The sequence below is a fragment of the Chelonoidis abingdonii genome, chromosome 1 (assembly GCF_003597395.2).
Source record: "Chelonoidis abingdonii isolate Lonesome George chromosome 1, CheloAbing_2.0, whole genome shotgun sequence".
NCBI classification, from domain to species: Eukaryota; Metazoa; Chordata; order Testudines; family Testudinidae; genus Chelonoidis; species Chelonoidis abingdonii.
This window is the reverse complement of record NC_133769.1, coordinates 30,339,628-30,364,407: the sequence shown is the minus strand read 5'-3', so window position 1 is coordinate 30,364,407 and position 24,780 is coordinate 30,339,628. Positions and strand designations below refer to the sequence as shown.

Genomic DNA, 24,780 nt, shown 5'->3' with positions numbered 1-24,780 from the left:
CAGCAACCAGGTAAAGAACAGTGTTCAATTCAGGTATTTCTATGCCAGAAACTTTAAAGACATCAACATAGCATGCTGCAAGCAGAATAAGAAAATAAAGTTTTAACTAATGCTATTATGATAAATTTTAGAAAAATCTTGATATTTTACTACTCAGACAAAACCTTGATTTTTTAATGCTCCTCTCAGGCTCACACATCCAGTAAAATGCATGGAATATGCTGCCAAAAGAGCAGCATAGTACAGTGCATATTTGAACCTGCAACCTTTATATTAGTCTGCAATCCCTACTGACTTGCCTGCTTCTTAGACCAAGGGATGAGAACCAGTTACAAAAAGTGCAGCGCATTATACAAACAGTACATACTCATAGCATAGCAGATATAGCCAGGTGTTTCCCATCCTCTGCTACCTACACACCAAGAGCCAGAGTCCCTTGCTAAGTTAGTAGAAGGTGGACCGATCCTTCAGCCCGAAACGAAGGACCTCGGCCACTGCTCTGGCAGTGACGCCTGGGCGAGTTCTGCTGCAGGACCCCCCGCCTCTACCCCAGCGCATGGCTACGCGGGCGGCGGAGGGAACCGCACAAACCACACGGCACCTAGTCTCACAGCCTACGGCTGCGCCCACGTCACTGCTCCCCCGGGCGGACAGTCACAGCGCCCTTGGGATCGGCGCATGCTCCGCGGCGGAGCCCGGTGAGACTAGAGCCCGCTCTCGGGGTGGGGGTTGGAGGGCGCGAGGGCTGCGAGGCCCGGCCCAGTCCCCTCCACCCCACACTGGGCCGGCGGCGCTGGGTTCCAGCCCGCGCTAGGCCCCGAGCGCCAGGCCGCTCCCCGGGCCCTCAACCCATGGGGGTCTCCCCGTGGCCGGCTCCCCCGGCCGCACCGCGCAGTGCCCCAGGGCGGGCCCGCCCGGGTATAAATGCGGCTTCCTCCCTCTCCCCTCCTCACCATTGTGGTCCACGATTCGGCGCGGGGCACTATGGGAGCGGAAGCCACCGCGCCGGAAGGGCGGGGCCGGAAGCACCCTGACAACGGAAGCGGAAGTTGTGCTGTCGGGGCTGTGGGGGTCTGGTCAAAGGAGAACCGACCTGAGCCGCGCGTGCCCGGGCAAAACGAATAGGTCCCGTGCAAGCTACAGTTCCCAGTGTGCACTGCGGATGGACCGGGGACTGTAGTTCCCAGCATGCTTTGCGGGCGCCACCGGCCTATGTTGGGACATTTACTCTTCGTTGAAGGCCTGTCTTGGCCCGTGGCATGCCGGGAGTTGGAGTCCCGCCGTGAATTGCTCTCCGCTGCGGCGGCGGCGGTGCAGGAGGCGTTCTGGTGGGCCGCGCGCGGGGCGGGGCGGGCTGCTGTGGGAGCCTGCGGCGCGTCCGACAAGGGCCCCGCCCGGTCGGGTGCGAGCCCTTCGGGGTCCCTCCAGTGGCTCTTTCGGGCTTTTGTCCGCAGCTGCGTGATCCAGACGCGGACTCTGGGCTCTGACTGAGCGAGGCGAATCTCCCCCTATCGCGCGGCTCCGGCAGCTGGTGCATTATGGAAAACACCAAAGGTTGCAGGCCTGGCAGTGAGTGAGCAACATGCCCCCAAGGCTCACAGGCAGCGCTTCCCCAGGCTCCAGCTCTGCTGTCTGAACCAAGCCCGGCCTGTAGCTCTTCTCTGACCTCACTGGGGTGTGTCAGGATCTTTCTGGTGCACACACAAAAGGTATTTCCTTTGCAGGTGTCACCTACGGTAGCTGGTGCCATTCCCTTAGGTATGTTGTGCATCTGCAGCCTAGAATTTGGGCTGTCATTTAATCACAATTAACTCTGGCGATATAAGCAAAATAAATTAACTCAGTTAAAAATAATTGCACTATTAAACAGTAAGAGTATACCAATTAAAATTTATTATAATATTTTGTATGTTTTCTATCTTTTCAAATGTTTTCAGTTACAACAGACTACAAAGTGTACAGTGCTCACTTTTATTTTTTATTACAAATATTTTCACTGTAAAAAAGATGAACAAAAGAAGTAGTATTTTTCAGCTTACCTCATACAAGTACTGTAGTGCAGTCTGCTTATCATGAAAGTGCAACTTACAAATGTAGAATTATTTTTTCCACAACTGTACTAAAAAATAAAACTGTGTAAAATTATACAAGTCCACTCAGTCCTGCTTCTTGTTCACCTGAGTTTGTTTACATATACAAGATATAATGCTGCCTACTTATTTACATCACCTGAAGGTGAGAACAGGCGGTCACATGCACTGTTGTAGCCAACGTTCCAACGTATATATGTGCCAGATATACTAAGCATTTGTATATCCATTCATGCTTTGACTTGTAGATTGCACTACCTTTTGTTTCTTTTTTATGGTGCAAATATTTGTAATTAAAAATAATATAAAGTGAGCATGCTCCATTTTGTATTCTGCATTGTAATTGAAATCAATATATATGAAAATATAGAAGAACATCCAAACATTTATAATAAATGTAAATTGGTTTTCTATTATTGTTTAACAGTGCAATTAAAACTGTGATTTAATTGCAACTATATTTTTAACCTCGTGATTAATGAATTTTTTTTTTTTTAATTATTAGACAGCCCTGCCTAGAATTAATGGCTTTTTTTGTCCTGCCACGTTACCAGGGCTGGCTCCCAGGCACCAACCGGGAGTCCCCCTGCACTCATGCTCTGGCCGCCCTGCACAGTTTGTCTTTTTTGCTCTGCTGGTCCAGCCACCCCTTGGGATGGCAAAAAAGCCAGAGCCAGCCCTGCACGTTGCACTGATGTCTGTTCCTCACAATTTGGTGTCTTTCAGCATTTAGACTTCCCATTCTGATCCCGCCCAATCAGTATACCTTTGATGGAATATTTTTCCTTGTATTGCATTGGCCTGGCCTTTTTTCCAAGTTTCTCATTTTTTTATTTTTCTTCCCACATTTCTTGTTGCCGATCCCTGGTCCAGGTACCTTTGGCAGGCGGCCTGTCAGGGAAATCCACTGGCGGGATGGGATGGTTTGTTTACCTGCAGCGTCTGCAGGTTTGGCCAATCGCAACTCCCAGTAGCTGTGGTTTGCTGTTCCAGGCCAATGGGTCCTGCGGGAAGCGGCACAGATTGGCCGCATCTGCAGATGCTGCAGGTAAACAAACTGTCTCAGCCTGCCAGTGGATTTCTCCGATGGGCCACGTGCTGAAGGTTGCTGATCCCTGCTCTGGGACCTCTTGTAATTTTTCTCTGACCCTAACTTACATTTGCAGTGTCTAACTTTGTATAGAAATACAGTAAAATACGGTCATTTGTCCAGGCTTTGCCCTTATGGTAGTAGGCAGGATGTGGAGCTTTCAAAAGGCCTCTGCAGACATAACAGGAGCAATGAGTTCTTGCAAGTGCAGGGGAGGACAAAGAAGGGAGCACTTATTTCTCTCTCAAGAGCCGTGGGAACCATGGGCAGCAGGTGAACTGCGGGCTCAGGGAGGCTAGCCCCTGGCCCGGTCCTTCTGCCTGAGACCAGAGGACACCCTCACACACACAGCTGCCCAAGCACTCCCAGCTCTGAGCAGGTGGCACAGCACCCAGCACTGGTGGACAGGCAGTGCAAGCACCGGCTTCAGCCGCCTGAAGTCCCTCGCTGATGGCCAGCCCCCCCACTAGCCTGAGCCACAGGGCCTGGTAGCAAGCAGGAGGAGGTCTGGAAGTGGGTGGGGCCATGCTCTTTGGGGAGGCTTAGCCTCCCCTGGCCTTTGATACCCACTGCCCATGATGGGAATCTTGCCTGCAGCCAGGCCTTGGAGGAGTTTCAGTGTGTGGAGAGATTTCCTGCACAAGATTGTTGAGAAATCACCTTAGGGTCTACGGATGGTGCTAAAGAGAGTGGCCACAACTGCAGAGCCACGAATCCACAGCAGCTCTTCTGCAGCTTTTAGGGGGCTCATGGCTGATGCTGTTTCCAGTCATCTGCTCACGAGCGGCCTGTGTTTTGATCTGTCTAGGGGGCAACTAACAGTAGGAGAACCTGTTAGCTTCTCACGTCAGTGTCAGGGCCGGCTCTAGGTTTTTTGCCACCCCAAGCAAAAAAAATTTTTGGCTACCCCCTGTCCCAGCCTTGGGCTGCTCACTGCACCCCCCTGCTGCCCCAGCCCTGGGCTCCCTCCTCCCCTCCCCACCTGCACCCTTCTTCCACCTCAGCCCTGGGTCACTAGTAACTCACTCCCAGGGCAGGTAATTCAGCAGTAATTTTAGATGTGCACAGAATACAGACAGGATTGGCTCCCATATGGTTACAGATCTGCAGTAAAGTGGAACAATTTTCAGCTTGTGTGATTGGAGGACATCTGGATGCATATAAGAGTGTCCTCCATAAATGAGGAAAAGTTGAGGTGCCTTTATTATTCTTTTGTTCCACTCTTTCTTTCTATCGGGAATTTGCCAACGCAATATCAGTCTTCCTTTTAAACAAAAAAAAAAAGGCAATTGTAATGGTATTCTAGCTCCAATCTGAACCTTAGAGTCCAAAAGATGGGGTACGAGCATGAATTCCTCTAAGCTTAATTACCAGCTTAGATCTGATAGGCTGCCACCACCCAAAAGTATAGTGTTTTGGGGCACTCTGGTTCCCCCCAAAAACCTTCCTGGGGACCCCAAGACCCAAATTCCTTGAGTCTCACAACAAAGGGGAATAAACCATTTCCCTTCCCCCTCCTTTCTTCCTCCCAGCTCTTTCCCGCCCTGGGTACACTAGGAGATCACCGTGATTCAAACTCCTTGAATCACCACACAGAGAGGAATGTTACTTCCCCCCCCTTTTCCCCACCCAGAGGCAATACAGATTCAAGCTCCGTGAATCTAAAACAAAGAGGAAATTTCACCTTTCCCCTCCCTCCTCCTCTCTCCCTTCTCCACACAATTCCCTGGTGAGTACAGACTCAGTTCCTTGAGCCTTAACAAGGGGAAAAAAATCACTCAGGTCTTAAAAAAGAAAAGCTTTTAATAAAGAAGATAAAAAGTAAAAATTTTTTATCTCTGTAAATCAAGATGGAATATTACAGGGTCTTTCAGCTTATAGACACTAGAGAGAAAACCTCCCCCCAGCACAAATACAAATTAAAATACTTCAGCAGCACAAATACACATTTGCAAATAAAGAAAACAATCAAAAAGACTAAAACCGCCTTTATCCTGATACTTACTAAATTAGAACAGAAGAGATTTTTTCAGAAAGATTGGAGGAATCTGCTTACATGTCTGGTCCCTCTCAGAACCCAGAGAGAACAAACGACAAAAACACAACAACAAAGCTTCCCTCCACCGAGATTTGAAAGTATCTTGTCTCCTGATTGGTCCTCTGGTCAGGTGTTCCAGGTTCACTGTTTGTTAACCCTTACAGGTAAAATGGGGGGGCTGCCTGTGTTGGCTCTTGCGGGGGAGCACGGCAGCTATGTATATGCAGCAGCATGTCTGGCGCTGCGGTCGGATTCCAGGCAGGGGGCTGAGCGGGATTGCGATGGGGCGGAGTGTTTGGGGCGGCTGTGGCCAGGGAGAAGCTAGTGGAGGGTTAGAATGGTATACGTCAAGCGGTTTGGGGGGGCAGCAGGGGGGACAGGGCATGCGGTTGGATAGGCACGGGAGTCCGCAGGCTGTTTGTCGAGGACACGGGTGGTCTCGGTTACAGCGGGGGGGGTCCTAGAGAGGGGGAATGTTAAGTACTTGTAGGAGGGCCAAGTTTGGAGAGATAAGCGAGAAGCAGGAGGTTCTATTAGATAGCGGTCCTGGAGAGGGGCAAGATGCAGGGAAACAAGGAACCAGCGAGCGCTTAGATAGGTGGGTCTGTGGGGGGGGTCTGGGTGGGGGGCGGCAGTTAGGGGCAGGGTCTGTGGTGATGCGGCATGAATCAAGGGTCCTGGGAGGGGATGATCAGGGGACAAGGAGCAGGGGGGGTTGGATGGGTTGGGGTTTCTGTGGGGGGCAGTTGGAGGGAGTGGATGGTGGCAGGGTGGGGCTATCCTCCCTCCCTTCCCGTGGAGTGTCCTATTTTTTGAATGTTAAAATATGGTATCCCTGCCCTTCACAGTGCAGCTCTCCATTCACAGCAAGCTGCAGCATGAGGTCTCAACTATCTCTCCCCCCCCCCTTTCCTTTCCTGTTGGTAGTGGCCAAGGGAATGCTAGGAAATATAGTTCTTTCCCTGCTTCAGGGCTGGTTCTATCGGCAGGGAGCTAATCAAGGAACTACAGCTCCCAGGGGCCCGTGTTGGTTCTTAGCTCCCATGCTGGATCCCTGCTGCCCTTGGAAATGAGCTGCCCCAAGCACATGCTTGCTTTGCTGCTGCCTAGAGCTGCCCCATGTCAGTGTATTGTAAATTCAACTAAGGTCAAAATAGTAACAATTCCCACTAAATTCAGTTCAGTGGGAGTCTTTCTAATGACTATTGCCCAATCCGATCTCCACTGAAGACCCTGCAGTGAGGGAGGCCGGTATGAAAGTGATAACATTTCTGAGAACACTGAAAAGAAAAAATATGGGGGGAACTAAGAATCCTATTTCCACATTGTGCATTTATTTCTTCCAGACAACATATGTCAAGAAGTAACAAAAGAGCAATACAGAGAAAAATAAATGCAACACTAAGGGGTGTTTTTCAGTACGCACAATGTTTATTCCTTAGGTCACATACAACATTCCTGTAAAATACAGCACCTTTTCTAGATGGTAAAAAGATTAATAAAATCTCTCACTTTCAAGGTAAACCTTTGACACACAGAGATCTAACAGTAGTAATAGTCACAAAATGCTTAGAAAAATGCCATTCCTGTATTATGCTTGAAAAACAAGTATATCCAGCGGTGCTTCTGAGGGGTTTATGCATGAGTGCAAAGTTCTGCAGGGTTTTAGCTATATTGTAAAGTACATTACTTTGGTATCCTTCATATAAAAATAAGTACGTCTCCCTTGCATCCCACCCCACCCCTATTGAACAGAGTTATTTGAAATTTTCTTCATGATGTCTTTTGTTGTTGTTCTTAGAGCTTGGATGAGATTATTAAATTAAGAATGTAATGGAAACCCATGAGAACATTCTTATCTGGACAACTGTAAATATACTGTGTCAGTAAACTCAAAACACATACAAACATGACTCAGATAATAAGTGTATATGCAGCCCATGACTGTGAATAATTGTGCTATACCCCCATTCTGCATTACTTCATCTTGGGTTAAAAAAATTGTATTTTAAAAGGAAAATGTATTTTTAAATATCCTTGTATTTTATTATTACTCTTCTTAAATGCTCAGGCAGCAAAAGTGAGAGACAGAGCCAAACCAAAATACTGGATCCAAAGCCATTTACATTTGAGGAAAGTTTGGATCAGGATTCAAACTTCAGAGTGAAGGCCCATCTCTAGCAAGACAAAAATGTTCTACCAGTACCACTCTTATTATTTTGTGATATTCCTTATTACATGTTCCTGAGAAAATAAAAGCCCAAATAGCTTCTAACAATTTTCAAGTTAATCAAAATATTCAGTATTTTGTGTTTACAGGTTCTTTTATATAAAGGTATATAAAATGGACAACAGTTGATGAGAAGTAATGTTTTTGAGGGAAATTGGCCTGATCCTTCATTGTTGCACACACAGCACTTCCACTGACATCAGTGGCAGTTTATTTGAAACTCAATTCTGCCACCATTCTCAGATCAACGTACATAAGAATAGCAGAGGCAAGCTCTGAGCACGTTTGTGAATGTGGAGATCAGTCCTGCAAGGTGCAGAGCACTCTAGCCTGACGCAATGAAGCACTAAGCACTTGAATAGTGCCATTGACTCTACTCATGCTTATGTTTTGCTGGATTGGATGAGAACGCTCAACACCTTGTAGGACTGAGCCCTTTGTGCTTTTGAAAGTAGTAGCCTATTGGACTGTCCTGAAAACCCCTTGTTTATCCATAGGCTAAGTACAGCATCACACTGTTACGCCAGTGTTTCAGCTCTGCCAGAAGAAGGACCATCTCTGGATAAAGGCCCAGTCCAGCTCTTGGTAAAATCACTGGGGGTCTATCAACTGACTTTAATGGAGGTTCAGCAAGGTTCTCAGAGATATAATCTGTGCTACTTAGTGCTTGGCTTCCCAGCTGAGACTCCCAATTAATGCCAGTTGTGATGGTGGTAATTTTCTGTGTGCAATGTGTGTGTGGTTGGTCCCATTGGAAATTTTGTGTGATACTTTAATTACAAATTTTATTTCGCTGTAATTTTCAAATATGTGAAGATATCAAAATGATCACAAAGTTTAGATCATAGATGTGATGTAATCTAGAAACTTATGTCTTGTAAGGACTACGTATGTTTTTATGGCATGTTTTTTCAACACTGTATATTGGTAGTTGCCACAAGGAATTTCAGTTTTAAAAACTAATTTATTTACAATTTAATTTAATTTTTAATGTAACAATTTGCGTAATTTTTCATCTAAACATATAATCATTACATGGGAACAATCATTTCTTACATAGCCAATATAAAGCCTTAAAAACAGAAGTTAAAAATGTTTTCTTGTAATCCTAAATTTTGTGTAAATTATTGCACTAGGGGATTGTAGCATAACTTTTAAAAGTCCACATTTTTTAGAAGAATAGAAGCAGTTTGTAGAGTATTACAAGAATGAAACAGTTTATGCAGATAATTTTCATTAAGCCATTGATACTGTTATATCCAATTTCAAAAACCAAACTAGACATTAAGTCAGATCTTTACTCCAGGTTTATAGCAGCCTGTTCCACAAATTCCATTAACTTCAATGGGATTATTTGTAGAGTAAGGTACTGTTCAATCTAGATATGTTTAATCCTCAGTAATGATTATTAACCAGGAGTGCATGAGTTACTAAAAATAGTACTAATGAACCAAGACTCTTAAGTAATAGTTCCTCTTATTGAGCCTTATCCATCTATATGGTTAACATTTTATAGCAATATAGTAAACAGTTTTGAGTTAATAAATTTTACCTCCATTTCTGTTATATAAGGGATTTTTTATATTGAGACTTTAATACTGCAACAAATCCAGGAATTATTTTGAATGACTAATAGATAAATTTTAAGGACGTGTGTTGTTGAATGCAGTGGTGTTAACGTCCTAATTACGTGGGATTGCAGATCCTTTTTTAGGTCAGGGCCTAGGGCTGCTACTGCCTATTGCTTCTCTTTTGTGAGGAATTTATTATTTGTATTACAGTAGCACCTCCCATCAGGGTTGGAGCTTCATTGTGCTAGGTACAATACAAATACATAAGGGTTGGAGCTCCATTGTGCTAGGTACAAAACAAATACATAAGAGACAGTTCCAAGAAAAGCTTACAATCTCCTCAACCTCTGGGGCTGAGTTACCATGAAGAAGCTATTTTTTCCTATATGCACTGATATATCTGTGGGTTATATACACAGACCAACAAACCCTAAAACTAGTTGCAATTTCTGTAATGGTTCTGATGATCTGCCTCCCATATCTTGCCAACGGTGATTCTGTGAACAAATTTTTCTGATCAGACTTGACTGTTTCAAGGATTACATGTCAATAGACAAAATTTGGAGATGTATAGAGATCTGCAGAGTTCAGACAAAGAAATTAGTGTTTTCTTCAAGTGCAAAGACAAGTCTCAGTGCAGAAGGTGCTTATGTAATATTGGTGCCTGAATATTGCCATGGAGTCCAAGATATCCATAATAGTTTTCCTTCACGAAGCAAGTCTGCGCATGGCCTAATGAAATAAGTTTTAAAAGATGGGGGATGGTGAGAGGGAAATGGGTGATTAGTTCTGTGTACACACCATATTAAAAACAAACAAACAACTTTTGCACATATATTACTATACAACCAATGAGTTCAGTGCTGGCTGACTGAGTCCAGGGCTGGCTCCAGGCACCAGCTAAGGAAGCAGATGCTTGGAGCGGCCAATAGAAAGGGGCGGCATGTCCAGGTCTTTGGCGGTGGGTCCCTCAGTCCCTCTCCTCCTCTTTGAGCTGCCACCGAAGTACCGCCGAAGAGGAAGAGAGGAAGTGAAAGACCCACTGCAAAAGACTGAAGGAGGCAGATTCAGTTGCCGCCAAAGTGCTGCCGATCAGCTTCCCTCCCCTTCCCCCTCACCGCTTGGGGTGGCAAAAAAGCTGGAGCCGGCCCTGACTGAGTCTGCCAGGAAATAATTTTAGAAGAGGCTGTAACCTGAAGCCAGCTCTCTGGTTGGCAGCTTCATCTCAGTAGTCAATCAGGGAGATGACCTACAGCCAGTAAACCTGGTTGTCAAGTAGCAGGTTGAACCCTCACAAAACAATCAATCTGGAGTCAGGCTGTTACTTCTTCGGTCCCTGAGGTAACTTGAAAATGTTAGGGGTAAATTTATGGCTTTTAGAACTGGCTGGTGCTTGGTGGATGGGGGGAGCAGTTCCAGGTGAAAGCATTTAAGCCTTTGTAGGGTAGAAGCCAGCATAAAACCTTGTGGGTGCTGGTGGTGGAGAAGTGTGAATACATGTGGCACCTGCTACACCTTCAAAAAAGATTTACTGTGAATTCCCTCACTTGCATGGACTGCTAGGTGAAGAGGGAAGACAGACTTTGGGCATCCCACAACCCATTCTTTGGGTGTGTCACAGTCAATATTTTCCCTGGATCAGCCAGTCGGCTGCCACAGTCTGTAAAGCCCACATGGCTATGGTGGTTTGTTTTGTTTTGATTTATTTTATTTTTTCTTGGTTGGCCTCATATGTCAGCACCACTCATGCTGCTATAGTTAAGATAAATATGCATACATCATGGACACATGCTTTATTTAATTAAAAGGATAGCTCCATACCTCCTCCTGAACATCAAGTTCATCATCAAGCTTGCCTGTTTCTGAGATATCTATTGGTTCCTTAGATTCCTGCATCAGTGAAATCTTAACAGAAAAGGTTAACAAGTATTGTGAACAAAATGAATGTTGCAACCGTACCAATAAAGTTATGTTGCCATGAAAAGCCTTGGTGTTACTGCCTCTGCTTATAAAAACCTGCAGCTTACTGTAATTAACAAAATTAGTCCTTTAGCTGTTATGGTAGAGACTTGTGCTTTTGATGCTGAAGGCCATGGTTATAATCCTGGTGATGACTTAGTGTCTGTGTATACGCAGCCCTAGGTTAGTTAAAATGGTATGCAACCTTATCTAAATACATAAATATTGCAGGGTAACTCCTCCAGAGTCTGATATGATAAGCAAAAATGACCAAAAATTCAGGGCCCCATACTGCTGTATTTGTGAGGACAGTCACAAAATTTGAAGGCCCCTTGTGGAGTGTATGGCCTTAATCAAGGCTGAATATTTAAGATGAGTGTAGGCAGAGCCAGTGCTCGGCATAAGCAGACTAAGCAATTGCTTGAGGCCCTGAGCAGTTCAAGGCCCCTCCCCCATTAATTATTTGTGTGTTGTAAGGAGGCCCAAAAATATTCATGCTTAGGGCCCCCAATGGGCTAGCACTGGCACTGGATGGAGGCAGAGTTAGAACTTTAGAGCCTCTTTGTAATGTATGGCGGATTTGAATCAATCTGTTCAGTGTTCTAAAGTTTCTCAGGAATTGCAGGGAGCACTGGTTCACTACATCTTTGTGTTGTTGCAGAGGCAATGAGGGGGGGTGGGGCATGGGCATGTGGGGTCAGATACCCCTCCTCCCTCAGATTTGTTGCTTGGTTGGACTGAGCATGTTCACATGGACTGAGCATGCTCAGTAATGCTGCTTAAGCCAGTTGCCCTCACTCTGCGCGCGTGCGCGCGCACACACACACACGCACGCACACAGACTGATCAGTAGGCATCTGTATCTCCGGCTGTGCCTAGCACAATGGGACCTCAACCTGCACTACTGCAATATAAATGATACATAGTAATTAGTGGTTTCAGAGTAGCAACCGTTCTTTTTATAGTAATTAATAATCCTCTAAACAGTTAGAAAAGATCTGCAGGCCATCAAATATACAACACAAGCTGTCCGGCTTATAAGCACCTTGTATGAAAATCTTTTGCTTTTTTTAAACAACTCTTCATGTAGTTCTTAAAGCTTTTTCCCTTTACCACAAACTGTGAAAACTACAGCTAGTGTATGATACAGAAAAATAAATAGTATATGGTCCTCACCTTTTCAAAAATAGGATCTTGGATGTCTCTGTGCATCATTTCATGCTGTATGTAAAGCACAGCATCATGGACAGTCAGGAAGAACATGTCTTTTCTGATGTTATCATCAAAGAAGCCACATTGTTCCAGCTTTCTTATAATGTTGTCTGAACAAAAAACAAAGTTATAAAAGACTGATAAATTTGAAAATAATTGAAGAAATAAGTGTCAAAATAGAGATTAACAATTATCAACAATCAAATGTATAGAACTATAATTCTATCATAGTAGGTTCTCTCTAAGTTAAATTCAATTCTCCCCAAAACTTCTTTGTACCCTGCAGACACAGCCAGACAGTTTAACTATTTATTTGTTTAAAAGAGCAGTTCAGTTCACTTTTAACTATATTTACTACAAAAGTACTTCCAAAGATAAAATCCACATATCCTTTATTACTTTTATTCTATCCTTCATGCTGTGCATTAGCGATAATACATAAGTTTACCTTGATGTGATGCGATGTATACAGTCACATCAATTCTCTCGAACTCTTTAACTATCTGGGAAAAAAGGGGTAGTTTGCAATAAACATTTTCTTATACACACACATTTAAGAAACAGTATTTGTATTCACAAAGTTTAGTTACATTTTTCATTTTCCTTTGAGCATTTGCACCACAATCCCAAATCGTGTGTTCTTTTATTCATAGGAATATAGGAATTGCCAGACCCAAAGTCCATCTACTCCAGTATGCTGTTTCTGTCAGTGGCCAGACTTTGATTATTAAAGGCAAAGCTGACAGTGCCATCTATGATTATGGTTGCATGGCACTATGGACATGCTCTGGGAATGAACTGGGGTTGTGTAGTACAGAAGGTTGTGGAAGTGGTTCTCAACCAGAGGTCTGGGGCCTCCTAGGGGGCCGTGAGCAGGCTTCAGGGAGTCCACCAAGCAGAGTTGCATTAGAATTGCTGGGGCTCAGAGCGGAGAGCAGAAGCCCCACTGCATGGGTCTGAAGTCCTGAGTCCTGTCATCTGGGGTTGAAGTCAAAACCTGAGTGATGTAGCCTTGTGGGGGGGCCCCCGTTTGGTGTGGGCCCCAGGCAATTGCCCTGTTTGCTACCCCCTAATGCCAGCCCTGCCTTTTATATGCAGAAAAAACAGCTGTGGCACACATGGAGTTTTTATAGCATATTAAGGGGGGCCTCAGAAAGAAAAAGGTGGAGAACCTATGGTCTGTGGGACCCCTGCCTCATTTGTTGAAGAAGTTGGAAGATGCGTAGTGAATAAGGCAGAGGATTACAGGAACAGAAAATAATATTTTGCAGGTAGTTACTAACTGTTTGTTCCTCATTTTCTGGATGTCCAACTTAATAACCTGGGATCTGAATTGCATAAGTTCTGACCACTCAGGAACTGCAGATGAAGTCAATGCTTTGAACATACCAAGTGCTATATAATGCTAAATTCTCTGAAAAATCAGGTCTTTTGTTTCACATATTGGGCACCCAAAATTAGTGAATACTTTTCATTTTAATCTCTCTGTGCCTCAGCTCCCCATCTGTAAAATGGGGATAATACCCCTCACCTCACAGGGGTGTTGTGAACATACATTGATTAATATTAATGTAGTCAGATACTACAGTGCTGAGTGCTAAAGAAAAGTCCATGAGGAAGTTAATAGTTTTCTCTTCATGGCAAGGTCTGACTAGTGTGTGGTAAATAAGGCATGGGGCCACACATTGAACAGTGAGAATAAAACAAAATATTGAATAGCTTCTCTTTAAGTGAGCGCTGGCCATCCTGTGCACTGACTGAAGCAGGGGTCCCATGGAAAAAATATGCGGTCATGTTAAATTAAAGATAGTAGCAATGCATAGGCACAAGGAGGCCAAATTAAGGTTGCACAGGCATCCTAAGTCTGGCATTTTCTAATGCTTAAGTGCTTGTCTTTACAACCTTAAAAATATTTTTATTATAGTTTTTTTAATCTAATTTTTAAATAGACCAAAATCTACCTGTTGTTACAGAAATATGGAAGATGTGTCACAAACCAACATACACTGAGAAATGCAAAATTAATTTCAGCCAAACTGTCCCTAACTAACATACCAATGACTAATACTGCACAGAAAAAAAAAAAAGGCTTTACCATTCTCATTGTCCTCACGGCTACAACATCCAAGAATGATACACCTCCAAAGTCAAAAATTAAACTGTGGATAGGCACTCTGGGGACATTCACTTTGACTGGGAGTTCTGAATTCCAGTCCACTTGGATCTCTACTTCTTTGGTTGGAATTTTAAGATCTTCAGGATCATCGAGATCTTCATCAGACTCAAAAGCTTCATTGGTAGTCCCAGAATCACTGATGATGCCATTCTAATCAGAACAGATAATATAAGAAATATATCACTTAATCAGGGACAAAGATTTTGGAATTTTTCCATATGAGCTTATTTAAGCAATAATGGCTGAAGCATTTTTTTCCTCATTTCTTCACATATGACTGATCCTGCACTAAATGACTTAAATGGAAACAATACTGAGCCAATAATTAGCATTTCTTCCTGCATACAGTGTATTTTCTTTCCTGTTTTTTTGTTCATTAAGGGAGGAGAGCCATATGGGAAAACCACTGTCCAGAAAACAACTAGCAAGCTTCCACTTGAGAACCTCACCCTATAGAATCTTTACGGTTGATGTTTTTATTTTTGAATTATATATATAACATTTGTTGCACTAACAATCCAAGGGTCAAGAGTTGTTGTCACTTAACTGAACATTTCATCATATAAACTTGAAAGAAAACAAAAATCTAGCATCCTGCAGTATAATATCTGGCAAAAAATGACACTTATTCCCAACCTTCAACTGTGGGGACTTCAATTGGACATCTACATTCCACATTTGGACCCTCATATAATCACTTAGTATAAATGGCCATTTTATAACTAGCACAATAAATGTTGCCCCATTTAAGCAGCCGTGGAATGCCCTGTTGGCAGGAAAGCCTATGCAATTCTTCTGCATATAGGAGGCAAGATATAAGGAACCTGTGTAAGGGATTTGCACTCTGTGTGCACCAGAATCCAGCTCTGAAGGGACTGCCAGTCTATAACTTCGTAAAACAGCTGTAGGGATGAGGAAGCATAAAGGAAGGACCAGGTAATCCACTGTGTCCAGATCCACTGGCCTTTCTCTCCCCTCCCCAACATATTGTGGGCACAGCTGCCATGTTCACTCCAACCTCAACCCCAAGGCTATAGTAGCAGCCATGGAGGAGTTCTACTGCTGCCTGCATGTTGGAGGGAAAGGATTTCTTTTACCCAGGCCCTGAAAATACTCTAGAGTAGAGTTCACTAGATGGCTCAAGTTCTGAAGATGAGATTCAAACTTACACCTCGTATTTGCAATTTGATTATCCTCTTCAGGTGCCCATGTTTGAACAAATTGCCCTTTAGCAGGAGAATTGTCCAGTTAGTTAAACATGTTAGCAGCAGTTAATGGCTCCCTCCCTAACAAGTACTGACCACATGCATTTTGACTCTGAAGCAGCCACAAAGTTCTATAAAGTTTCCATGTTGCAGTGGTTTATGATGGAACATTGATCTTTATTGCACCTTGATACACCTCAAAGCATTTAGATGCAGCACTGGACAGTTACCGCTCTCTGTGGGCCAAGAGGACTTCCTCTCCCTAGTGATCGTAGGTGTACGTCCACTTACCAGACTTGACACTATGTGTACATTGCCCTTTCTGTGTAATCCTGGGTGTCTCACACAGTCACATCCCAGTGTCAGGGACTTCCCCTTCCCAGCATATCACCAAAAAGGGAGATGAGTGATCAATACAGTCATATCACAGTGAATGATATGAGAGTGCACTGTGCTACACAACTGTGCTCCTTAGGCTTCTCAGTGATCATCTGAGGCTGGCAAATGGATACAGAGTCACAGGTCCTTTACTACACCCACCTATATTTCACCCAAACATAGAGATTTCCAACTCTGTGGCATGTGGTGCCTGGTACACAGCTCAGCTAGTTTTTCTGAATGTGGAAGTGTCTGGGCAACATCAGCTGGAAAAAGAATCTCCACTCTCCATTTCAGTATGTATCACAAAATAAACAATTACATCAAAACAAAGGGTTGAGCTTCTTGCCACTCGCATTATAATAAGAACATAAGCATGGCCATACTGGGTCAGACCAATGGTCCATCCAGCCCAGTATCCTGTCTTCCAACAGTGGCCAATGGCAGGCGCTTCAGAGGGAATGAACAGAACAGGCAATCATCAAGCGATCCATCCCCTCTCGTCCACACCCAGCTTCTGACAAACAGAGGCTAGGGACACTTCAGAGCAAGGTTTTACATCCCTGCCTATCTGGGCTAATAGCCAATATCCTCCATGAACTTATCTAGTTCTTTTTTTATAGCCATTGATGGACCTATCCTCCATGAACTTATCTAGTTCTTTTTTAACCCTGCTATAAGTCTTGGCCTTCACAAACATCCTCTGGCAAAGAGTTCCATGGGTTGACTGTGCGTTGTGTGAAGAAATATTTCTTTTTCTTTGTTTTAGACCTGCTGCCTATTAATTTTATTTGCTGACTGCTAGTTCTCGTGTTATAAAAAGGAGTAAATAACACTTCCTTATCTACTTTCTCCATACCAGTCATGATTTCTATCCTCTATCATATCCCCCCTTAGGTGTCTCTCTTCGAGGTTATGGCCAGAAGGGAGGGCGAGCTGCCTCCCTATGACTCAGAGCCAGAGGGCTGCAACCCATGCTCTGAATCAGCAATACAGCAATGCCTACAGCCAGACAAGGATGTCTGGGACAAGAGAGGTGCCCACCCTTACCCCAAGGGTCCATCTTAGAAGTACAACCTATGACATGGTGGAGAATGTGGGCATTCACTTCCTAAATCTGACACCAGTGTAAATTGGGGAAGATTGAAAGCCCATGTATGTTATCTATGTCACTGCATATTGAGTGAATGTTTTCAGAAAACTATTCACAATGACTCCAAGGTCTGTTTCTTGAGTGGTAATTTAGCCCCACTCTTGAGCTAATTTAGCCCCCATCATTCGATATGTATAGTTGGGATTATGTTTTACAATGTGCATTACTTTGCATTTATCAACATTGAATTTCATCTTCCATTTTGTTGCCCAGCCATCCAGTTTTGTGAGATCCCTTTGTAACTCTTCGCTGTCCACTTTGGACTTAACTATCTTGAGTAGTTTTGTATCATCTGCAAATTTTATAACCTCACTGTTTACTCCTTTTTCCAGATCATTTATGAATTTGTTGAAGAAGACTCATCCCAGTATAGACCCCTTGGGGACATCACTATTTACCTCTCTCCATTCTGAAAACTGACCATTTATTCCTACCCTTTGTTTCCTATCTTTTAACTAGTTACCAATCCATGAGAGGACCTTCCCGCTTATCCCATGACAGCTTATCTTGCTTACAAGCCTTTCATAAGGGACCTTTTCAAAGGTTTTCTGAAAATCTAAGTACACTATATCCACTGGATACTCCTTGTCCATATGATTGTTGACCTCCTCAAAGAATTCTAGTAGATTGACGAGGCATGATTTCCCTTTCCAAAAACCCTGTTGACTCTTCCCCAACAAATTCTGTTCATCTATGTATCTGACAGTTTTGTTCTTTACTATATTTTCAACTAGTTTACCTGGTACTGAAGTCAGGCTTACCAGCCTGTAATTGCCAGGATCACCTCTGAAGCCCTTTTTAAAAATTTGTGTCACATTAGCTATCCTCCAGTCATTTGGTACAGAAGCTGATTTAAATGATAGGTTACAAACTACAGTTAGTAATTTTGCAATTTCACATTTGAGTTCCTTCAGCACTTTTGGGTGAATCTCATCTGGTCCTGGTGACTTATCACTGTTTAGTTTATCAATTTGTTCCAAAACCTCCTCTAATGACACCTCAGTCTGAGACCGTTCCTCAGATTTGTCACCTAAAAAGAATGGCTCAGGTTTGGGAATCTCCCTCACATCCTCAGCTGTGAAGACTGATGCAAAGAATTCATTTAGTTTCTCCAAAATGGCCTTATCTTCCTTGAGTGCTCCTTTTGCATCTCAATCATTCAGTGGCCTCACTGGTTGTTTAGCAGGCTTTTTGCTTCTGATGCACTAAAAAAAAAATGATGTTACTTTCTGAGTATTTTTTGACCTTCCTAATTATATTTTTACGCTACAGGGAGTCCATTAAGAAATATATCCATCTAGCCTTCTTGAATATCTAACAGCCCAGTCTGCTGTCTTTTGGGTGAATGCTGCCACCTTCTGGGAACACAGCTAAACATGCTCTTTGCTACACTGCATAGATTACCACTAAGCATAGTTGCCTCCAGTGGCCTGATGCATGGTTTTCACCCCTAGCTTCCCAAGTCCCATGTAGGGTCCATACTTCCTATAACAGTGATCTGTCAAAACTCTCTCTTCTTTATTTTAAAATAAAATACATGGAAGCTTACATCACATCAATGTGAACCAAAACAAAGCCAGCTTGCCTCATACAGAGCTATTAGCCGTGACAGTAACCCTTTAACAAAGAGAAGAAAAAACATTAAACTTTACCTTAGTTGCTTTTAATTTTCCCTTCTTGATCAGTTTCTGTATCATCCTCAGTGCTTTGAGCCTCTTGTTATGCACACGAATTGCATCAAACCCCACCTATAGAAACCAGGACCAAGTTAGCAAAATGATTTTTGTTTTATCTAGGCAAACAGCTGTAGAAATTCCAAAGTCAATTAAATAGCAAACCTTCAAAATCATCACAGACTACTTACAGTGGATTTCAGGCTGCTTTTCAATCCATCTATATTAGCATAAAAAATAGGACTGGAAAATCTGAGAATCTTCACTCCTTCTGGTTCAACAACCTGTTATCAAAATAATTTCAAGGTCAAGCACGGATATTACATTTACCTAATTAGCAGCACCACCCAAGCTTAGCCTAATAGAGCATCAGTTTGATTACTTGCCAAGAATCCAAGTAGGTACCTAATTTATATAAAAAGGATCTGATTGCTACTAGCTATCTTCACTTTTAATATAAAGGTTTAGCTCCCAGAAACTATTGCTCCCAGCATGCAATGTAGTCTGACCACTTAGCTCCAGATGGACATTTTTAAACTGAGATCCATTATCTTCAGGAGCTGTGCTTCATAGAGCTGCAAGGTAGAACTCCATACCTCACTTTACCTTGCAGGCTGCCATTAGGAAAATAACCAGTCAGAAAAACTTACAGTTTTGTAGTCCTTGACCTTCTTGTAGAGGTCTGTGCCAGGAATGTTCCCAAGGCCACCCCATGAGGGACTAACAGAAACAAAAAGAAAATATGGTGTAAAATTAACATTCAGTTGAGGAACATATAACATGAGATGACTTGTTACATATAACCTTTTACAGAATGGTGAGAATCAGCAAATGGAATAGCCCCAGCAAGAGGTTGCGCAGGGGATTCCCTTGGATATAGCAGGCCCTTGCTTGAATGTGACGCACTTTGATCTATGGTGACTCAAGCATACTGACAGCACCACTTTTAAGCACTTCCTGACAGCAAAGCTATGGACTGGCTTTGATGTCAGCTTTGCTTTCTGGATTCCAGGCGGAAGGAAAGGTGTTATCTTATATATTCAGCAACAGAGAGTTATGAGGTAGCTGAGCAGTGGAGCAACATCCTGTGAAGTCACCCATCATCACCTCCATTCAGTCTCACTTATTCTTCCACATGTTTGCTCTCATCCATGCTAGGCAGTGCAGGGAACACCAGAGCCATAGTCAACTGCTAAAATGTGAACCCTGGAATGGAATCTTAAAGCAGCAATAAGGGTGGGGGAAGAGGGAGGATTGGTCACACCGCACACATATGTCTGCACATGTCTTCTACTCTACTGGTACCTTATAAAGACACCCAGAATAAGTAGCTGCTGAGAATGTTACTTGCCAAAATGTTATCTGTCTCAACATGTGTCCTCCTCCCCTCCTCCCAATGGTACTGTTCTATGCTGAGTGAATAGTAATTGATAAAGTATGGCTACTTGTATATCTTCTTATATTTTATTTTGAATGCTTCCATCCCTTTTAAGATCTCTCATGGGTATCTAAATGACAGATGGCCAGGTAAAAAATAGAATAGATCAATCACAAAAATAACGCATGCATCCTTTACATCAATGTGACTACAACACAGTACCTTCTGGCTTTAGAATCTATGAACAGACTTCCAGAAACAGAAGGGTAGATTTTCTTTCACTTCAAATTCATGGTCAAATATGACTGATTTTCAGACATAAATTTTCTCCTTTTTTCTAAATTTCCTTACTTATAGCACTGACTGGTTTTTCTGTTTCTGTGTTACTTACAACTGAACTCTCAACACAACTGTCAGTAATCCGAACACAAGGCCAGCAAGTAATCCCAAATCAAGTCCCAGAATGATGGATGCCACACATGTGAAAATCCAGATCAACTAGAGAGGAAAGAACAAACATAGTGTCTCTGAATTAAAAAAGAAAATAGCTTCTGATCACAGCAGAAGATCACTACACTAAACAATAATAGCAACAAAAGAATTTAAGCTTCAACATGGTCAAAATACCCAACTATGTGCTGACTTCTATATTAAACTCTTCCTTTATTTCCAAGCCACTTTTGCCCATCTTTGTTTTGTTTATTATTCGTATTTTGTTTTTAGGCAATAAATTATCAAGCTATTCTAAGATAACTAACTCTAGCAGGGACTCAGTTATCCCTTGTACAGTTAGGGAGGATACAATTTTTCATTGTCTTTACTTCTTTCAAGCAGCAGCTACTTTTGTTATTTTCACTCCAGGAGTTTGAAGCAATGTATTTCCCCAAGAACCTTATTCATTGTAGGATGATAGTCTGCCCTCAGATATGTAGTGGCAAAGGAGGGCTTCCACTTATTTCTGGGAGAAGGATCTGTACCACAAATGGGTAGTATTTCACATAAACCGGGTGGGGAAGGAGGGGGACACACATTTTGAAGTCTGTGCTGCCTACTTGGGCTAATTCCTGAACTCCTTACTCAGTCATAGCTCAGAAACTCCCATTGGGCCCAACCCGTGAGGTGCTGAGCACCATCTGTTCCCACTGAAGTCAATGAGACTTTTACCCAAGAAAAGGACTGAGTAAAAATTGAGTAAGGACTTTGGGATTTGGGTGGGAAGCCTGAGGGCCTTCAATCCATAAAGCACCAAAGAAAAATAAGGAACTTGGGAGAAGCACAGGCATTCATGAGAAAATATTTGCATATCAGGGATTATGTGGAGATGATACTTTCCATGCAATACTTGATTCCCACAAGCATGCTACACAGAAACTCCAATAAGAGATATGAGAGTGCCTTGGGATGAGATTATAGGGGTGTGAGGGCACAGTCTAAATGTAATTGTGCATACATCCTTGACACAGCAAGGGCCCCTATGCACACATTCCAGCACAGATTATTACTGCTCCAAGTAAGAAAAAAGCACATTTATTTGGTGAGGACTGTGATGACATTGGTCCAGGCATGGTCCACACTAATGTTGTTGTCGCAGGCTATATGGCAACATTTGGGGACTGGTTATGCATTGGTTCAGAATCTGAATATAAGGGACCAGATTCTCTTATTCAGCCAAATTGTGCTCAGCAAAAGAGCAGAGTGGGATGGTAAAAGTGACTTCAGGCTGTCTTTACATTAATCTGCAGCTCAACTGATTGAACTAGAAGGCAACTATAAACTTTGCCGGTTGTTAACAGCAAGGGATGGCACCCAATCAAGCCCCCTTTCCTCTAGACACACCCCTTCCAATGGGAGACTAGGAATGAATGTGATATAGAAGCTGCCACAAGTGCCTCCTACACAGGGTGAGATTTTCACTGTCTGGATCTGCTGGCTTTAGGGGAGTTTTGTGTTGGCAGACTAACACAAAACTGAGTTAATGGACCAGATAATCTGTCTTAAAGTCTTTTGGTGTTAACAATACAAAATTCTGTTTCTGTTAACAAAGTGTGGAAGTTATGAGTAAATTGGGTGGGGTTAAAACACAAAAAGAGAACTAGAACCAAAACATTTAGGAAAAAAGTAAATGACTTACAGCATCCGCCTTATTCTGCCTCCACAAACGAGGAACATCAAACACCTGCATGAACATCCCTTTCAAGTTGGCAATGACAACAGCTGCCAATACAGACTGCAAAGAGAGATTGTGAAAACTGGGTTATTCAGAAGGGGGAATACACTGTATGTTTTTGGGCCAGTTTTCTAGTTATTAAGTACACTATGAGCCAGATAGTCTTCTGGTATAAATCAGCACAGTTCCAAATGGAGCTGCTACTCCAATTTACATCAGCTGAGTATATGGCCTAAATGGTGCAGGGGTAAGAGTGCTAGAGAGGAGAAGCATCGTACCTTCTGTAAGGGCTCTAGCAGTTTCCCCAGAGCCACAATGGCAATCAGTACAATCCCTGCTGAGATTAGGCTGGCAACCTGCAAAGACAATAGTAGTGTTGATAATGACACAAGTATTTTTAGACTCTCTGCTATGTTTTCAAACTGACTATGAATGATGCATATGTTGGTATATTTTATATTTCTTTGTAAACAAGGAGACCTGTTAAAATATTTATTATGTTTAAGTACACACAGACAAATCCAGAAACAATTCAACTGTACAAGGTGATTAAGTCTCATCAGTCCATGTAAATCACCACACATTAGTACCTTGGGAAAGGGTGACTTTGTGTAAGAGAAGAGAAGAAATCCACACCAGCTCCATATTCTACCTGCTACTTACCCTTTTAATGGCCCTACTATTAAATAAATAGTGTACAGTTGTTATTATGTAAAGTATAACCCACACTAGGAAAGTCTTTGTGTCCCTCTAGTGGCTGGTCCACATAAGAAGTTTGTGAGTGTTACAGGCTCCATTTGCAGTATTCTGGGCTTTAGCTTTAGCAGTGGTGTTTCATGCGTTTAGCACTACATAACCTGGGTTCAAATCCCACTGTCTGCCCAACCAGCATCATACAGACAAACATATTGGAGTTAACCCTCTGTGAAGTCTTTGCCTTATGCAATATTAAACTGAAATATCTTTAATATTAATAGTAAAATAAACCCATTACCTGGGTTTTCCCACCAGTGCTTTCCTGGACAGCAGTACGTGATAGAGCAGTGGTAGAAACAAAACAAGAGAAAGCTCCTGCAAACACATTGCTGATCCCATAGGCAATAAATTCCTAGAAGAAGATTAGATGATGATGTAAATGTAGATTTTTTTAAGATGTCATTTACACAAATAGGTGCTGAAACTAAGGGTGCTGGGGCAGCAGCACCCTCTGGTTTGAAGTGGTTTCCATCATACACAGGGTTGAGAGTTTGGTTCAATGGCTCTCAGCACCCCCACTACACAAATTGTTCCAGCCCCGTTTGCACAGCAGAGGTAACATTTCCTTATAGGAGCCCATAAAGTGAGAAGTACAGTAGGCTTACACAAAATACTGGATTCGTTACAACAGCTGCTGTAAAGTATTTTAGAGCTGATCTGCACACAGTTTTTTTACTGATTTAACTACATCATCTTAGAAACCAGTATAGTTAAACTGGTGCAATCCCCTAGTGTGGACACAGTTGTACCAGTATAAAGATGCCTATGTTGGTATAGCTTAATTCCATAAATGTACCAAAATAAGATGAGACACCCAGCTCTGAAGGCAGCAGCACAGAAGTAAAGGGTGGTGTAGTATGGTATTGTCACCCTTACTTCTGCACTGCTGCTGGTGGGGTACTGCCTTCAGAACTGGGCACCTAGCCAACAGCTGCCACTCTCCAGCCATCTAGCTCTGAAGGCACCGCAGAAGTAAGGCTGGCAATACTGCAACCCCTGTAAAATAACTTTGTGACCCCCTCCACAACTCCCTTTTGGGTCAGGACCCCCCAATTTGAGAAACACTCGTCTCCCCCATGAAATCTGTATAGTATGGGTAAAAGCGCACACAAGACCAAATTTAACAGGGGAGACTAGATTTCACAGTCCATGATGTGTTTTTCATGGCCGTGGATTTGGTAGGGCCCTAATTATCACTGATGAAAGAAGGTAACTGATCCTCCCTCAAACCTTCTTTCACTGCCTGTTTTTATGCTGTTATTATTTTTCTCTCATCCAGTTTAAGCAGACTAGTAATCAACCTTTCTAAGACTTTCTGTTGTTGAATGTTTGCCAGGCATAGTATTAGTACTAGAAGGAACATAATATTTTTGATTATCAATCATTCAGCTACTGTAATCACTACGTAATGTCTTCTGGAACAGGGCAGTGTAGGTAGAATGTTGAAAACAGTACATGCACCTGTACGACTCACTTAGCCTTATTAAACTGCAAGTGAAGACATGTTGGGCAACCTTAATTTAAAGTGTTTCCCAATGTGAACATTGTGTATTATAGTTTGACGATACACAATGGCCAACATAGAGGAGTCTCCACTTATAATTCACATGCTTAGAGGGCCAATTTGGTTACATAATAAATAAAAATATTTCTAAAATCAGATATATTGTAATTAGGGCATTATTCATTAGTTGTAAAGGACAG

General features: G+C 42.8%; 2 protein-coding genes across 3 annotated transcripts in view; both read right to left on the bottom strand.

Annotated features, from left to right (window-relative positions):
- Positions 1–5,002, bottom strand: part of DUS4L (dihydrouridine synthase 4 like) — a 47,713-nt gene extending 42,711 nt beyond the window's left edge. For both annotated transcript variants that reach the window (XM_032794849.2, XM_075064919.1), the window contains exon 1: positions 954–5,002. The gene's annotated coding sequence lies outside the window, so the exon portion shown is untranslated. The remainder of the gene's footprint in view (positions 1–953) is intronic.
- A 4,669-nt stretch (positions 5,003–9,671) lies between these two features.
- SLC26A4 (solute carrier family 26 member 4) overlaps positions 9,672–24,780 on the bottom strand; it is a 31,254-nt gene continuing 16,145 nt past the window's right edge. Inside the window, exons 10-21 of the mRNA XM_032794846.2 lie at positions 23,315–23,428; positions 22,599–22,676; positions 22,285–22,380; positions 20,545–20,651; positions 19,426–19,495; positions 18,967–19,059; positions 18,755–18,850; positions 14,286–14,516; positions 12,639–12,693; positions 12,155–12,300; positions 10,841–10,924; positions 9,672–9,751 (exon numbers count right to left, since the gene is read on the bottom strand). Coding sequence (XP_032650737.1) covers positions 9,728–9,751; positions 10,841–10,924; positions 12,155–12,300; positions 12,639–12,693; positions 14,286–14,516; positions 18,755–18,850; positions 18,967–19,059; positions 19,426–19,495; positions 20,545–20,651; positions 22,285–22,380; positions 22,599–22,676; positions 23,315–23,428 — 1,194 coding nt within the window. The 3' untranslated portion in view covers positions 9,672–9,727. The remainder of the gene's footprint in view (positions 9,752–10,840; positions 10,925–12,154; positions 12,301–12,638; positions 12,694–14,285; positions 14,517–18,754; positions 18,851–18,966; positions 19,060–19,425; positions 19,496–20,544; positions 20,652–22,284; positions 22,381–22,598; positions 22,677–23,314; positions 23,429–24,780) is intronic.